This window comes from Neodiprion pinetum, chromosome 3, assembly GCF_021155775.2.
Source record: "Neodiprion pinetum isolate iyNeoPine1 chromosome 3, iyNeoPine1.2, whole genome shotgun sequence".
Classification (NCBI taxonomy): Eukaryota; Metazoa; Arthropoda; class Insecta; order Hymenoptera; family Diprionidae; genus Neodiprion; species Neodiprion pinetum.
In genome coordinates, this window is record NC_060234.1 from 4,540,117 (window position 1) to 4,558,465 (window position 18,349).

Below are 18,349 nucleotides of genomic sequence, written 5' to 3' on the forward strand. Positions count from 1 at the left end.
GGCTTTCGATGAATTTTAACACGATCGGTAATTTCAACGAAGCAAAATTTTGCTGCAAGACTTTTGTTACATTTCATGTGACTCGCCGATTATTACGAACAACAAAGCACCAGTTCGACAAATTAAAACTGACAAAAATATAAACACGATTAGCAATATCCACTAAAATTTGTTCGTCAGAAAAATGTGACATGTTGTTATTAGAAATTATTTTTACGTTTACCGATAGCCGTGAAAAAATATTTTCAAACCGAAAATTTCACACTTGTCAAGGAAATACAATATTTTTTCCTATTTTGTAAAATAACAAATTTTCTTGACAACAATATTTTTTTACACCTATTCATAGACGTAGGAAATTCTTTATAAAAATATTAAATCATTCTATAGATCGCAACATATAGCATGATTTTTTTCCACTGTACTCTGTGAACATCTCGGATTGCGTGGCTAAAAACATGATCAACGCGACGTCAATCAAAATTAATATCACGGCGCAAAGGCCAAAGGTTCACCTCGATTATCTTCACGCGACGAATCGCGACTTTCACACGTACACCGTTCGTTTTATTTTTATTCCGCGAATTTCGATGAACTTTGACGAAAGATGAAAGAGGCGTCGGTATAATTAGAAGACCGACTGGAACGGAGAGTCAGTATCGATCCGACTGTGTAAAAATCTAGAAGCCACCATGCTGTGGAAATCGGGATTGATAATAACCGGCTTATTGGCAAGCATTGCCTGCGGATTTCCGGCGGATTTTAAACTCGACGATTCGAACGTCTCACCGATTCGCGAAAAGAGATCATCGTGGACCGATGACGGAGTCTCGGACCGCTGTCCGAAGGTTTATGACTTCGTCGAAGACCCGGTTTTGGAAGCGGTAAGAAAATTTCGACGGTCGAAATTCAATTTTATTTTTCATACAAAATTTTAAATTCATTTTTTTTTTTTTTTTTTTTTTTTTTTTAATAACCAATCGAAATTCCGCAGGAAATCATGAAGTGTTATCGACGGGTACAAGAGAAATTGGCACGCGGAGAGAATGAACTGAGAAACGGCAGGTATTCGACAACCGAAACACCTGACGACGCGACAACGATTGGCGTTGAAGTTACTTCGCTTAAATAATTTCTCACGATCGGAAAGAAGAAAAAAATAAGTGCGGTAAATCATCGGAAGCATTGTTGGAATACGATATCGATTGTACGAATACGCAATGTGTGAACGTTTTTTTGTATACATATGTAATTGAATTTCCGTCTCACCGTCATTTGTAGAAAATTTCTCATCTTACAACGGATCGATGAAACTTGTCAAATAAAAATTAAACACAAATAGAACAAAAAACAAAACATACAACAACCATAAATTCAACGGGTTCGTTTACGATCAAAAAGTCTCGATAAGAGGAATTGCAAAATAAAGATTACCCGATGCAATTTATGGAAATAATGTTTTCGTTGGTGATGTAAAGGATTTTTCATTTTTCCAACCAACCCAAATTCGCCAGCTGCAATTATTATGCGTAACAACTTACGGTAACATAAATGTCACAGTATATTTCATAATATAAAGAAGACCGAGCATAAATTGTCTATGATTTGTGTAAAATTTTTATCTGAACAAACGACAACTGCAGGTTACGAATGCAGATTAACTTGTGCGATATTATGTGCAAGATATTGTTACTGCGGTTTTCACAAGTAGACAAAACTACGTTAAAAACAATGAAAACGATACCAAAACAAAAAGTCGGCAAACATACGATTGAAAAATGTCTTGTGACAGATTTTTTTTCTACATCGTAAAGATATTTTTACGTATCCGGAAGATGCCTTTTTGAACCACGAGATTTCATCTCTTCGAGTTATCCAAAAAATCGAAACAGAGTAGTATCCGAAAACTTTGATCCAACGTGACAAATTAAAAAAATCGTCGCACAGAATAGATAGAGTTCAGAATAATTGCAAATTCTTTGCTTTCAATGATCGTCTTAATTTACTTAACAGTTCTCAATGACTTCCAATCGGATGACCATGACAGGATTGATGCTAAAAAACAGAGGTTGGAATAGGACCAATTCTCATGGTTCTAATCGTGGCACTTTGTCGTAATTTAAGGTTACGAAACTGGTCGACAAAACCGAAGGAGATCAAGTAAGTGATCGATAAATCGAGTGTGAGAAACCGTTTCGCACAAAGCGGGGGAGGGGGGGGGGGGGGGGGGGGGGGAGGATATCCGCAGAGCGAGAGTACTTTGAAAGCATTAAATTTGAAGTCGTGAAGTCTTTTTAACTAGAGAGGAACGACGAGCCCCGAAGACTCGTTAAGGATGGTCACTTTTGACCCAAAGACCCTCGTCAACGCCGGAGGAAACCGCCATTCGGTAGATCTCTGGAAGCGCCAACAACACCGCAAAAGCCTTGGTAAGAGTCGTGAACGATTGTCAATCTCGATGAAAACTCACTCGAGTCGGTCCCAGAGATGCGCGCCATTTCCGGTTGGAATATATATATATATATATACATATATATGTACGCGATCTTGAATGAAGTTTGAATCTTTGACTTGGTATTGCTTTTTTTTTTTTTTGTTCTTTTAAATTTGGTCGAATTTCGTCCTCCGGTTGAGCTTTTTTTTCATCGCAATCAACTCTATTGAAAAACATTTCGAATAAGAAATTGTGATTTTTTTTTTTTTTTTTTTTTATATAAAGGAAATCGCGGAGTTTAGAAAATCGTCGCCGAGGAGGTGATAATTATTGTTTATTATTCGCGAGTTTAAAGGAGGCGGAAAATGGATTGAAATTATTTCTAATTGCTTGGTAGGTATAATCGAGTTTGAAGAGTGGTGGAAAAGTGGCTTCGAGGCTGATATAGAAAGACAACCCTCTGCCGGTTTTCCCTAGGGACTTGGAATTATGCAAATCGTAATTGAAAGTAACGATATAAACTGTGCCGGGTAGTCAAAACGCAGGGCCTCGTGAGTTTGCGCGAGGAAAAGCTCGGGGGTTGTAAAAGTAGCGGAAGTATATAGCAAAATTAAAAGAAGAAGAAGAAAAAAAACACATCTCGTCGTCGCATAAAACATTTCTCTTGCCAAAAATATATACATGTATACGATATAAGTTTTTTTCTTTTTTTTTTTTTTCTCAAAGCATAATTAGTTGGCCGAGTCATCGTAAGCGAAAACACCCTAGAATGTAGGATAAAATGATTTTGGATGAAAAAAAAAAAAAAAAATTTATATCGTAATTTTGAGGAGCAACAAACAAACTTGCGGTATTATAGACAAGAGTTTAAACAATTTTCGTATCCGAAAATCTACGTCTTCGAATTATAGTCGAGGAATTGAGGAACCAATAATTATCGAATATGCTTAATAAGAAAAGCACGTGTGGGTAAAATTTGGCTACGAGCTTTCGGAGGACTGACGGAAAGTCTGCCGGAGTTTCGGCTCGATATTAATGACAGTATACAGCAAAGTCTGTCCCCGCCAATTTCACCTAAATCTGAAACGGGGAGAAATTATTGCTTCAAGAGGAAAGTCAAAGCCAATTTACAAACAGCTGCTCTTTGCCTTGGGGCTTGACCATTCGGTGATGAAATTCATGCACCTCGATTTGTCACTTCGAGTAACATTCACGGATTTAAGGATGAACGGGAATCGCGGTCTGGATGATTAAATATTTCTATACCTGATTCGTAGAGTTTTTAAATTGTCGAAAGGTGAAGTATAAAAAAGCCTGATTGTGGAAAAAGGCAGAGCCTAGAATGTCGGAATGTAGAATCGTCGAGATAAGTGAGGAATATGTTTGACGTTTCCTTGGACAAGTCAGAAATAAAGAATTGTCAAGATAAGGAATATATTCAAGGAATATTTTTCACCTTTTTTTAAGAACGTCTCTAGTCTGGAAAGTCAGAATATAAAATCGTCAGCACGGATAAGAAATATATTCGTTTCTTAGTCAGATACGAAAATGTATTTGATGGTATTTCAAAATGCAGAAAAATCGAAGTCTCGTCATAACGATTCTATACTTTGGCTTTCTAGACTTTGTCCTTTCCACATTTCGAACTTACTACTAATCAGATTTTCGCTTTTTCAGTTTTACTTTCTGAATTTTCTACACATTTTCCTCCACCCAAAGCCGTTCAAAAAATCTTTATCGTTATATGCCACCCAAATTACGATAGCAAATAGGAGTGAAAAAACGTTCCTCGTGTTACTCGAAGTTCGCTTGGCCTGATTAATTTTTACCACATATGCAATCAATGTCGGATTCGTGTCAAGAGAGATTAGATCACATCCGACGGTATTCCTAAGGGTCGGATGACTTAAATACCAACGGCATACCTACGCGATTTACGTGTATAATTCATACGGGGTGTTACGGTTACGCCTCGACATTTTAAGCCAAGCTTTCGCTCCCCCTTCTTTACGGTGAGCATTCTAATTAGCGCTTTAAAGCCTGCAGGAACACACAAAGGGGAAACGAGCACAGACCGCATCGAGTGCAGAGAAGGCGGTTATTAAAAGTTGCTGTCTGTGCGGCTCGGGAAATTACGAAAAGAAACTCGAGAAATTTTTTCTATCTTAAAACCGCTACGACTCAGCTGCGGGCGCTTGAAAAGTAAATCTCAAATCTTATTATTGCGCCTTTATAACTAAACAAGTTATCGTTGCTGTTCGTTTGTTTCTTTCTTTTTGTTTCTCTTTTTCCTTTGATACGATAAAATTGAATTTCTACAAAATATTGTGTTACAAAGAACATTTGGAGTTACAAAAACACGACATTTTTTTTATATACGTTCAATGTACACGGTTAGAATTGATCTAGGAATGCTTTTTTTTTTCAATTTGTGATAAAGGTTTTGAAAAAATTGATGAATGTTTTTGACGAGATGGAAATTAATAATTCAGGGCTGGTGGCCGTCAAGTCGTCTCAAAGAAGTGACAATATTGACTTTAAGACTTAATGAAAGTGACTCCAAAGTGACTGTACAGAATTAATTATTGCGCATCAAAGAAACGAAAAAACTCGTCGGAAATAATCCTATTTTCAACTATATCGTTGTATACGGGTTTTCCTTGTTTTTCGCGTCTTTTTCCGCGTTAAAAAAATCTATCACTGTACGCGATATTTAGCAAATGAACGACAAGTGAACAATAACTATGATTTATAAACCTAATGTCCTTTCGATCGGAACTTTTTGTTACAGAACAGTGTGATCGCAATTGATTTTTCGAAATCAACCTGAAGTTGATTTGTTCGCTAAAAATGTTACGATACTTGATAAAAAAAAAAAATCTCGTCTAGTGGATATTCACGTGCAGAAGAAATTGTCCAGCCAAATTTTTAACGCGCGTAACTAAATTGTGACCGAAAAAGTGACTCGAGTGACCATTTTTTGAAGTTACAAAAAGTGACGAACGGTGAGAAAACTGGCCTTCGTAAAATTTGATTTAATACAAACGACGATCACATTTTATTTTCGAAAAAAGACCAGGAGAACTTATATTCGGATTCGAGGATAAAACCGATTTAAAAAAAATCTCAACTCACGATTATTGTACCTCGGACTGTGAAGAAAAAAAATGGACATGAATTATTCCAATAATTACACGATTCCTGATTGAAAAGACTCGTCCTAGCGGAATATTGAGGTGAAAGGATTTTTCATTCCGAATGGAACATGCTGGATAAACGTACCTCAATTACCGTTCTTTTCGATCGGCGAGACGAGCGTTCATCCGTTTCTTTTATATTCGTTCATCCTACGTATTATCATTCCGGCTTTAACTCCGTGGAATATACGAGAAATTTTCCGCTTTGAAATTAGCCCCGTTCTTTTTTTTTTTTTTTTCTTTTTCTCTCTTTGCAGCTCGAGTTTTGCGGGTTTTTTCGTATTTTATCAATGCTATTTTCACTCGTTTATATTCATGATCGTGTATAATACCTTACATATTAGGCGTAACTTCAACCCTCGTATTAGCCGCTAATTACCGCGTTACCTAATTCCACCTGCCCTAATGGACATCCGACGTAACAATCATTAACGTTCACCTTTTGCCCCTTATTTACCAGGCAGCGGAAAAATAAATTTAGAACCGGAGATATTTTTAACTCAACTTTACCGCTTGAAAATTTGCAAGAAACGTGTCTCCTGTTGTTCAAAGTTTCAGAATCCCAATATTTTCAGAAAACTGACAAAGTTTCGAAGAGCTTTCAAAATTTTCATTTCACGATTTTTACAATTCAACAATTCATTTTTAATTCTGGCGATTGGAAAATAGCGAGTAAAAAGAAGTTCTCAACTAATGAGATAAATAATCTTGCACTGAGAAGAATCCACGTGAATCAAAGTGAGCAAATCTTGTTTAAGCAATTCGAAGTTTCTCTAAATCATATTTTCACCAATACGAATTTCAAATCGTTATCGAAAAAATCGCTGGCAACAAAACTCTATATCGCCAAGATCGTGCGGTTGCCGTATCTATGTTTAAATTGTATTTTCGCGCCACAATCGGTAGATTAGCCACCCGTATTATCGAGGGATGCGGAGAACGAGGGCTTTGAATTGTAGCCAAGCACATGTGAGCCGGATATTAAGTTCACGCTTTGTTTCCGTTTGCGGCTTTCCCAGAGATTGGTTATCGCGCGGTTTTGCAGACCGCAAGTTAAACCCTGAATTACATATCGCGAGAATTATTGAACAAACGGTTGTTTACTTGTCAAAAAAAAAAAAAAACCATCGCTGCAAAATTTGTGTTCGTCAATTACTGAAGTTGAAGAATTTAGAAAAAAGAGGAAAAAAACAAAAAAAAGAAACGTACGAGATGCCTAAATTTCAATCAATACATTTAGTTGTAGAAAATCTGTCGGTAATGTTGTAAAAAAAAATGTTTGCTACACGATTCTCTATACCTGCATTAAAAATTGAACGATTATGCATTTAAATTAATCGTAGAAAATGGTCGAGTCGTATCAAATTGGTGGCAGTTTTTTCGTTTTTTGTTTCGAAAAAATCTGTGAATTGCAAAAGAAGAATTTATGTCGAAAATAGCTCGTCGATTGGTTATTGTGAATAAATTTTCGTAAAAGCACTTCGTATTTCGGGATTCGAGAGAATTGACGAGTGAGTGAGAAAGAAAGACAAAGAAAGAAAAAAAAAAAGAAAAAAAGGTCCGACAACGGAAAAGCGAAGAGTTTAGGGATAAGAGAGGAGAATGAAAAGAAAACGAATCTCGTTTTCTTTGCTGTATGAGCGCAGAATCTTCGAGCCTGTAATTCCGTGGTGAAATCATGCCTTATTCGCGGTTCCGTGAAAAAAAAAAAAAAAAAAGTTCGAAGTTGTTAAGGAGCGTGCCTTGGGAACGTGGTAATTTAAATTCTAAGAAAAAGGTGATTAAGTAGATTCCGCCGCTTTCCACGAGCAATCCTTGAAATTGCCGTCACGAGCACTTTCTCTTTTAACCCATTGAGTCACACGTTATTGAGCCGAGTCAATTATCATAACAAGGAGTCGCTGATTATGAGTCTGAAATCAGATTTCAAAAATTCAAGATTATGGATCCAATATGGCTTGACGAAAATTTCAAATTTATTCAAATACGATCAAAAAAACTCTCGTGCGAAGGTTTTCAGGGACGCTGATTGGACTCGCTATACTGAATTTTCAAAATCTGATTTCACTTTCGTAATCAACGACCCCGAAAACCCGTGAACAGAGTTTTTTTTTTCCGGATTTGATCGAATTTCAAATTTTCGTAATCAGCGATCCTGAGAACTTGTGATTTGAGTAAAACATGTGTATATGTAGAGAGATGTTAAATCAATTTGTTTCTAACAATAATAATTTACATTATATCGCAACAATTAACCTCGAGTATTGAAAACCTATTATTGTAATATCAGAAATAGAAAAGAAACCGCAAAGAAATATATCGAAAAGTTCTCAAAGTATACGAAAAGTCGATATAAAATAGATGGTAAGAATACTTATCACTATGACTAAAAGGGTTAATTTGAAACACTGATCAAAGTTAGACCATCTCCATCCAAAAACTTTTAAGCATCGTGTAATCAGTGTAGGTACAGGTACAGTCCGTTGAAAAAGCTTTGAAATTTCTCAAGTTGTAGAAAAGATTTTCTCTTTTTTTGGATCCATTATCTCTGTAATTGACCAAAATTTTGTCGCTCAAGTTTCCATGCAAATGAAGAATCCAGCCAATTCAATATCGAATCAATCTATTTTCGATGCGATTCAACTCGCTCGACTCGAATCCTGGTTCATAATTTTATCAACAATTATTTCTCTTCGATATTATGTTTCGTTTCAAAGCTTTTTCGGCTGACTGTACGGTCTAAAACATCTTCAACTCCAGGAGCGTAAGCGGACGAGACAAGGTTCACCCTTTTAACCCCGAGTCACGTAAACTTTCAACATTTAATGTGTCGGGCTTCTTAGATCCACGCGCACATCACGCGGAATTCCGAAAAGGTGTTTCAAGTTTTGACTTTCACAAAAATTGTCGGATAAAAAGCTCAACGATACCTGTTTTACTGAATTTTTCTACTTACTGTAACAAATGAAATTTTTTCTCAGTGTATAATTTATTACGCGTACGTCAGGTAGACGCGATTACGTTGCAGAGGGTTTAAAAGCGTCGCTGTACGAGGTGTTGAAAAATAACCACAACTGAGGACGAGGTCAAGAAGGAAAAAGAAAAAAAAAAAAATATATGAAGGGCTGTTAAGTTATGAGGTAAAAAATGAGAGCTGAAGGTGAGCTAAAGATAAACATCACGAGGGTCGAAAGTGAGGCATTTTAATTTCAGGTTAGAGCCGTACGTTTCATTTTTTTCTCACCAAGGTTTGGCTTCTTTTTTGTCACGCCTTTCCGCGAGGGATTAACGTCCTCTTTCCCTTCTCTCCGACCCCTATTTTTTTTTTTTTTTTTTTTCATCCACCATTTTTGTTTCACCTTTTTTTCTTCCACTCACATTCGCAAAAATACCCTCAAAATATAGACAAGGAGAAATTGCGAGGATGATGAAAGGCGGATACGTTGTTGTCTCGCATAAATTAGGCACGTATAGTCTCTTGTATCGACACTCGGGTGTGAAACATACCCCCAAGGAGACAATGTGCAACAAAGCTCTCACGTATCCGCAACTCGGATTGATGTTCGACACGATTTACATTTTAAAAGCTTTTTTTTCCCTCGATTTTTCTTTTTGTTTCTTCTCTGGGTCTTTTTGTTTTTTGTGTTTTTCTTTTTTTTTTTTCAACCCCTCTATCTATTTGAATTTAAATTTGACCTGGTATTTACGATTCAGAATCACCCAACTTATACTCGCGATACGCAGGATAGAAAAAGGTCTGATAGGCGAGAAAAATCGTTCAAAAACTGTCTAAATTTTCAACGGTATTTCCATATTTTTTTTTTAACCCTACTAAAAGTATAATCGGTAAGTATTTATTTTTTCGCCAGTTTGTCTCTTTCATTCGTTCGAACCGAAAGGGAAAAACAAAAATTGAAAGTAATTCAGAATCGAAGAAAAAAAAAAAAAAAGTTTTATTATAATAAATTACGTGCGGTAAATTTATTAATTCTTATTATACCTGTTTAATTTGTGATACTGACATTGTAAAATTTTTTGTCAAATTCTCAAATGATAAGATTTATATATTTGTAGGGAAAATGTATAATTGAAGAAAAATTAGGTTTACCCTAAAATAAGATTACAACGCATCGTCGTTGACTAACGGAAATTTTTAAGGCACAGTTTTCTTTTTTTTTCTCATACACAAATGCTTGCGTAAGACTCTTACCGAATTTCGAATAATTTTCGATTAACTTTATCCACCATCGTATACGGCTAAAAAGGGATTGTCAAGACTACGTTTAAAGATGATTGAATTAGTAAAAGAATAAAAAAAAAGAGGCTCAAAAAATTGCTGTACCGGTTGCAAAATAAAAAGAAAATGCATGCGACAGAAAAAAAAAACGACGCAACACGGCGATAATTGATTTAAAATTTCATATATCCGATGCGAAATTATTATGAGTATAGGTATGAAAAAATAAAAAAAAGAAAAAAGAAAAAAGAAAAAAAAAGTCTAACAATGGTCAAATATCAATTTTCAGGTTATTTCCCACTGCCGGCTGTCTACTGTCTGGCCTGGATGTGCCTCGACGTGCTTTTCTGCACAGCGAGCATAATGCACCTCTGCACAATATCGGTTGACAGATACCTGAGCCTCCGTTACCCGATGAAATTCGGACGCAACAAAACGCGCCGACGAGTCACCCTCAAAATAATATTCGTATGGCTGCTCAGCATCGCTATGAGCCTTCCTCTAAGCCTCATGTATTCGAAGGTGAGTTTAAACGATAATAATCGATAAACGCAGTTTCAAGATAAATAAAAATGAAACAGAAACGCAGAGCAAATCTCAGGTGTTTTTAAATCTATTTATTTGATGCGGACAGAGCTGGAAGTGACGATTTTGTTTTTTTTTTCTCTCTCTCTCTTTCGATAACCGAAAACGAAAAAAGATTCGTAAGCAATTTGCGTTTCCTAATCAGCGTCTCAAACTTTACGTTTTATAATGTACTTTTGTTTTTATTGATTTGGTTTTTTTTTTTTTTTGTTTTTTTTTTTCGTTTTTTTACTTTGTTTTATGCAATTTCTCGTGAAATTAATTTCAACGTCTTTCTAGATAAGCGGAATTTCATGCGAAACCAAACCAACGTCCGACTTTTACAATATTTGAATTTGTTCAAAAAAAATTTTACAGCCATTGTCCCAACTCTGAAACGGTATCCTGAATTTTTTTTAGATTTTTTTCTCCAACTACTCAGTTATTTATAAATATTGGAAGTGGTTGTGAAAAGGCCCTTTTTTCTTACATTCTCAAAAGCTTTATTTTCGATTTTAAAAATTTCAAGGCTGCACCCGTAACGGGCCGGTTATTTTTTCTATTTTTTTTTTTTTTTTTTTTAGTACTTTTACTTTTTTTTACCAACTTTAACATTGTTTAAACGATCTGGAAATTCCCCAAATATTCTCAAAACTTCCGTTTTTCACTTCAAACATTTCTAGACCGTTTGCATTATGAAATTGATTGAAAAAATTAAACCTGCCGAAAAAATAGACATAAATCGCTCTATCATTCAATTGGTCTACAAATGTTCCAAGTGAAAAATACCATTTTTTTACATAATTTTTCGAGAATTTTCAGACCGTTCAAACAATGTTATACTCTAACAAAAAAAAAAAAACATAGTAAGTGCTGACAAAGAATGGAAAAAAATGAAATGTTTGGAATAGAAAATACAGTTTTGAGAATTTTTTGGGGAAACTTTTTAAAAAGATCCTTTTCAAAATCGCTACCAATATTTACAGGCAATTGAGCAGTTGAATAAAATAATCTGAAAAAAATTCAAGGAAAAGAGACGAAAAGAGGAACGAATCAAAAATAAAAAAAAAAAGAAATAAAAATAAAAAAAAAAGCACACATACAATACCCTGCATCGGAAAATGACAGGTTTCAATTTACGTGTACGCGTGTGCATATGTACGTAAAATTTCTACAATAATTGAAAACGTTTTTGCAACCGCGGTGCGAAATCGCGAAAAAAAAAGAGTGGAATGAAACGTTAAATGCTGTTTCCGAGGGACTGGATGTGAAAAAAAAAAATGTACAGTTTCGCTTCAAGTTCTCCGTTCGTCAGTCAAAATTTCAGCGATCAATTCATCCGAACGTATCCCAATTAGCTGGTCGACCACACATTGCGCACTACACACGTATACACATTGGCGGTTCAAGGAGAGGGTGTAAAAAAAAAAAAGAGAAAAAATAAAAAAAGAAAAGAAAAAGAAAACTACCAACTAACAAAAAAAATAGTTTTCGACCAATGGCGACCTGAATAATATTGCAACGAGATCAGAGAACGTTTAACGTAACGCTTAAAACGGATTACTGTTTTTTATTTTTTCTTGTAACAGAAAAAAAAAAAAAAAAAAAACGTTACACCAATTTAATTTGATCTTGTTCAACGGTAAGCCGAGAAAAATTTGGATCCATGTTTGAAAATGATCGAGCAATGAATACGGAAAAGCAAAATCGTTGTGCAAGAGAAATTCGTAATCCAGTGCAATTGGTGTATATATATATATATATATATACATATACGAAAAGCAGAGGAAAAGCAGAAGCATCGGCAATAAGACGTTTGAATTACCTCCGGAAGGTCAAAGGTTGGGAGGATTTTTAATTATCGGAATTGACGTTTGCCTCGGGAAAATGTGATTAAGTCCGACAGAGGAAGTCAAGAAACGTTTCTGCAAGCTTCAGCTCAGACAGCGTACGCCGTGCTTCTTTCTTGGTTCCTCGGATCCCTCGGGACTCGGCTGGCACTCCGATCCAGCTGTGCTAGCTTTCGCCCCTATCCATCCGTTGATACATAAAATAATACCCACTCCGAGCCAGAAACAGGCTAATATTATCGAGGAAAATATCACCCGTTAACATTTTTCTCTCCAAAACCCGATTCTTCGACTCGATGGAAAATCATTCGGTCTTATTTGACTGGAAAAAAACATTGTCCGATTGGTTTTCAGAGAATTATCAATCTTCCAAATTGATCGGATTCTTACAAATTTTACGAAATTATTTCACCGCTGTACGGATAATTTGTTCAACTTTATACGGAATTTGTTTAAAACTTCGCAGTAATGATGAGTAATTTGTTTGGGTAAAATTTGAAGTTTCTTCAACTGAAATAAATTTATAGCCTATGATTTCGGATCAATCGAAAAGTCACGATCGATTATTTTTATTTTTATTTTTTGTCAGTTTTCAGACAGAAAAAGCAAGAATTCGTTTAATCCTATCTCAGTCTGACCATTTTGTTCACTTATCAGTGGTTGCTGGGTTTTTGTCGTGAGCTGTGATTGAAGTTGATCGAATCAAATCTAATCGAAGAGGAAAAAATCTCAATTACCGCAAGACACAATTTGAGACGGATCGATTTGTTTCTACCACTCGTAGCTAACTTTGTTCGTGAGTAAATTTTCACGAAGCGATTGAAATTCAAACAAAGAGAATAGAAGGAAAAACTTTCAGAATCCGAATAACAGAAAAACCGTTTGTTAGAAAAAAAAATGTACACGTCGTTATTGGTAAAACGAAAAAAAAGAAGAAAAAAAAAAATTGATTTTCCGATTATTTTCAGGAATTCTTTCGACTTTAATTACAAAAAAAAGCCTCGCCAGAAGCTGTTCGAAATCGCTTCGTTAAGCACTTCATGCCTCTTTCTTGTTACTTGTTGTCAGAGGAATTAAAAACAAGCACCTACAAGTATAATCCGATGCGTAATTAAAACAAGATCAAACACGAGTTGAAAGTTTGGAAAACTTTTCAAACTTTTTCAAGGGGATTAATAATAATACGGCGTGGAGTAAAGTTACGTAGATTCGGGGGGAAAAAAAAAAAAAACAAGAAATAGAAGAAATAGAAGAAATTCTTTCGACTCTGTTCCTGATCTATCAACACGCATATGCCGTGTAAACGATAAGTAACGAAGGTTGTTTATTTTGAGAGCGTCGACTTCGCAGCGTGTCGAGAGATTTGAGATAGGTCAGCAAACGCTGCGATGAACGCGGTCGAGAATAACAACAACAGTGCGTAGTAACGATATTGTATAAATAAAGCATCGTGAGAGGCAAGAATCCGCGATTACGACTAATCGAAATGACAGGTTATTATTATAAATGAATGAATGTAGACTACATAAATGCGTGTATATTATTTACGGAAAGAATAAAACAATTAGTTTTTTTTTTTTTATTATCATCGTTCTTACCTTTCGCTGTTTTCCTTTTTTCTCTCTTCTTCTGAAACGGTTCTCGAACTTTGGTTGCCTGATTTAACCACAATTTTTCCACTAACAATAAAACAAAAAGGCGAACGACGAAACTCGTCGATACGTTTTGAAATTTCAAGAATTCTTCTTAAACTCACTTGTACTCGTAAAATAAATCATATTACAAACAGATAACTTATTTACACCAATTTTCAACTAGATTTCAAGAAACAATTATCTTCATACGTGGATATGAAAAATAACTGAAAATTCCTCAGATTCCAGATGGAAAAAATAAACTCGCGACACACTTTTTACGATACGGAAACGTTATCTTTATTATTACATCGTACAGGGAAGTGCGGGAGGATGGGTAAGAATTGTAATTGTAAACTGTGCGAAATTTTCATGCTCACACACGACGAATATACGGGATACATTTATTTCTATACCGAAGTTTACACGGCGACGTCTACGGCGAAACTGATTTGTACGGCATCGAATCGGCGGAACCGGTTACAAAGCCGGAAGTGAACAACATCGAGCGGAAGAGGAACAATAATCGAAAAGCGGATGAAAATACGGAGTATCGTTTCTTACCGTTGTTATCGCAAAAATGTTTGTATAATTTTTGCGGTATCGCGGAGTGTTATCGTTACGTTTAACTTTCATTGAATAACAAGAGTTAATAATAACTTACGAAGTTGCATAAATTTACCGCAACATCGTTTCTCTTTCCTTTTCTTTTTCGCTTTTTTTTTCGAAATTAGTATAAACTCGATTTACGAGTAAGATTTTTCAATTCGCAAGCTTATTTACGATTATTGTTATCGTTATCGTCATCGTATGTTACATTGATTAAACTCACTACCGTACAGTCATTATAAATAATTCAATACATGTTACAATTTCATCATATTTGTGATAAAACGTGCTTCTTTTATCGCTTTTTTTTTTTAATCTTCGATGTACTCGAACGGCTCCGGAGCTTCGGCCTCTTTTTCTTCGTCTGGTTTTGGACCGAATGCTGTGAAAAAAATTGAGACGACGTTGACCGTTGTTATTTTTCGGGGGTAAAAAAAAAAAAAAAAAAAAAAACCGGAAATAAATTGATAAGATACTTGGCAAAGATCAAGTTTTCGCTAATTCTGCAATATATGTAATACAATTTAAGACTCGGACTGAGTTTTTTCTTGTTTTGTTTACGTTGCACGAGATTTTCAATCCTCCAAAGTATATACCTCACATAAGTAACAAATTTTAAAAATATCAATCTTTAGGTACATGCAAATACTCAAGTTTCGGTGAAATGTGTTTTATCAAATAAGCGTGCACAAAATCATGACGATTAACGATTTGCTTGAAATTAAGAACGTTTTCTTTCTTTCTTTCTTTTAAATACAAAACTCAGATCACCTGAGAAACACGTACTACAAGTATTTTATTTCTCAATTATTTCCTCGAATTTAAACACCGTTTCATTTCAATTTGTACGATCGAAGGCCCGTGAGTGATTTTTGAAAAAAAAAAAAAAAAAAACCGAGAAAAATGATCCTTGAAATAAAAAATGGAACTTTATGAAGTTCGTAACGTTGATGTAACGATACATGTTTTGGAAAAAAAAAAAAAACGACCTTTCGAAAAACTTGAGGATTGTCCGGATTTCAATGAAATTTGACAGAGAAAAAACTAGCGTTGATATTTAGAGAGGAGAAAAAAAAAAAAAAAAAAAAACTGAATACCTTCAAAACCATCGTGAAGTTTCAAAGAAAAATGACGTTTTTTGAACGTTTCGCTCCGGCTTACCAGCGACAGGTTCTACGAGTTCCTCTTCGGTGTCCGGCTTGATGTGCTTGACCATGACGATTCCACCAATTCCGACATCCTTGACAGGAGCGTACTGGCTTCCGGGAACGAGAGAAATCAGTTTCAACTGCTGACGCATGATGCGAGCGGGGTTCTGCAGTATCTCGAAATTTGGTTCGGATTCTTTCTTTTCCTTCTCCTTCTCCTTCTCCTTCTCCTTCTCCTTTTCCTTTTCCTTGTCCTTCTCCTTCTCCTTCTCCTTCTCGCTCTTCTCTCCACCATCGTCCTTGCTGCTTCCCGCTGCCTTCTTGTCCACCTTATCCTTGTCCTCTTTATCCTTCTTCTTATCCTCCTTTTTCTCCTCCTTCGTCTCGACCGACTCCTTCGTCTCGGACGGAGACGGATCCTTACAAAGGCGTGGGAAATAAATTCTAATCCGTAACGGGACGTGATTGAGAAGCGATATAAAAAAAAAAAAGAAAAAAAAAACAAGAAAAAAACAAGCATAAAAAAAAAAACCGAAATTAAATTTCGTGCGCGTATTCTCATAAAAAATTATTCCGTGTTTCGTACGAAATTTGCCCTTTATTTATCAACAGAAGCAAAATTTTTGCCAATCGTCGGCGAAACTTCACGTGAATATGTTTTAACAGTGTCGAAAAAAAAAAAAAAAACCAACAAGAACGTTAAAAATTCAATTATTTATCAAATTTTGTCGACTGTCCAGAGTTGCTGAATTTGTTTAATATCGATCAAAAACGATCGAATTTTTTCCTCAACCATGCCGAAGCGTGAAAACGAAGAATACCGAATCGCTCCGAAGAGTTTATAGACTCACCACTTCCATCTTCTCGTGAGAATCGCGAGCCCGTCTTTCGGATTCGCGTCTTCGAGCACGTGCGGCGATGCTGAGAACAGCGGTGGTGACTTTCTCCCTTTCCTCGCGTTTCTTTTCCTCGAGCGGTGCCGGATAGGCGTAAACACTCGGTCGAGCATTCGAGCGGATTTCGAGCTTTGGCATTTTTAGCTGCGCGTTCAGGGCGATCAGGCAGGTCGGCGTGAAAGCCAAAGCGAGGCAATGGGCCAGAGGGAACCAGTACCAGTATTGGGTAAATACCAAGGCACCGACTACCGCCAGCATGTTCGTGTGTCCGGTTCTCGACTGCAGAGATACCGTCACGTTTCGGCCGCCTGCAGAGCGACAAAATTGAGTTTGGGGATATCGATACGAAGCGAAAATCGCAGAGGATTGATCTGTCAGGCTTTAGGAAGTGAATTCATTGGCGCCGAATCCCGAAACTGTTTTTTAAATACTTCTAGCACGTCTGGTTTTCCTACACATCGAGTTTGAAATAACGAACAATGCTAGTTTTGAAGCCATTTTTTGAGAGCTTGAGACGAATGGTTGGTTCATTTGCAGCAAGAGAATTCGTCTATACTGAATCCGAATCTGTTTTCAATACATTTCTAGCACATCTGGTTCTCCTGCAAATCGAGTTTGAGAAAACGAAGAATTCTAGTTTTGAAGCGATTTATTTGAGGGATTGAGACGAATGGTTGGTTCATTTGCATCAAGAGAAATCGTTTAAGCTGAATCCGAATCTGTTTTTAAAATATTTCTAGCATGTTTGGTTCTTCTGGTAATCGAGATTGAAATAACGAAAAATGCTAGCTTTTGAGGCATTTTCTTTTTTTGAGAGATTGAGACGAATGGTTGGTTCACTTCAAGTAAGTGAATTTATCGATGTTGAATCTGAAACTTTTTTCAAAACATTTCTAGCACGTTTGATTTTCCAGCAAAAATAATTTTTCAACATTTTGTAAAGAGTTAATACAGAACGTTGTACAAAAATCATTCTAAATTAAAATATCGGGATCTTATCGCGTGAATTTCTCAATGCTGAATCAAAATCTGTTTTCAGATTATTTCTAGAACGTCGTGTTAGTTTTTTTATTTAGCGAACGAATCGCCGTGAACAAAAAGTCTCAAGTGACCTTTTTGCTGCTCAATTCAAAACTCATTTCAAAATGTTTCTAGAACGTCTAGTATTTCTGTAAATTGGGTTTACGAAATACGCAGGGAAATGCTAGATTTTCAACATTGTTTGACAGAGTGTAACTCGGAAATGGAATAACGTAGAAATCTTGAATGATGGTGACTTTTTGACACCTCTCAAGAAAATAAAAATCGAAAACAGATTATACTGGACTATAAATTGCAGTACCTAAAATTCAAAATACATATTAACTTTTGCTCAAATTTTTGTAGGTCGTAAGAATCTTGGAATCATATCTTTATCTTGATTCCCAGTTCAACGGAAAAAGATCTCTGGGTTTATTTAAAAGGATGAAAATTTTCGAAATGATTGTACGTGCAGTGTCTCTACGAATATTGTGCTACAGAAAAGAGCACAAAATTGGATAAAAACCGTAAGCGGAGTAGATGAACATCGATTTCGATCTCTGAATCGAAACATGGCTGAAACCGATTAAAATAAATGCGTCATCATTAAATTCCGAAAAACATTCATAAAGAATTTTGAGCGATAAAGTGGTGGAAGATATTTTGCGCGCACGGCTTACGGTGTGTAAGAAATACAAGATGGGAAGAATTATTGCTACATCATTGAAGCGAAATATCAATTAAAAAATATGCAAAACAG

At 35.8% G+C, this 18,349-nt stretch overlaps 2 protein-coding genes across 2 annotated transcripts in view; one reads left to right on the forward strand and one right to left on the reverse strand.

Annotated features, from left to right (window-relative positions):
* The window catches only part of 5-HT2B (5-hydroxytryptamine receptor 2B), an 80,505-nt gene that overhangs the window by 44,539 nt on the left and 17,617 nt on the right, over nucleotides 1–18,349 (forward strand). The window contains exon 3 of the mRNA XM_046616463.1: nucleotides 10,158–10,390. Within this exon, the coding sequence (XP_046472419.1) occupies nucleotides 10,158–10,390 (233 nt within the window). The remainder of the gene's footprint in view (nucleotides 1–10,157; nucleotides 10,391–18,349) is intronic.
* Rpn2 (Regulatory particle non-ATPase 2) overlaps nucleotides 14,284–18,349 on the reverse strand; it is a 69,015-nt gene continuing 64,949 nt past the window's right edge. The window contains exons 12-14 of the mRNA XM_046616462.2: nucleotides 16,525–16,877; nucleotides 15,687–16,092; nucleotides 14,284–14,907 (exon numbers count right to left, since the gene is read on the reverse strand). Of these exons, the coding sequence (XP_046472418.1) occupies nucleotides 14,837–14,907; nucleotides 15,687–16,092; nucleotides 16,525–16,877 (830 nt within the window). The 3' untranslated portion in view covers nucleotides 14,284–14,836. The remainder of the gene's footprint in view (nucleotides 14,908–15,686; nucleotides 16,093–16,524; nucleotides 16,878–18,349) is intronic.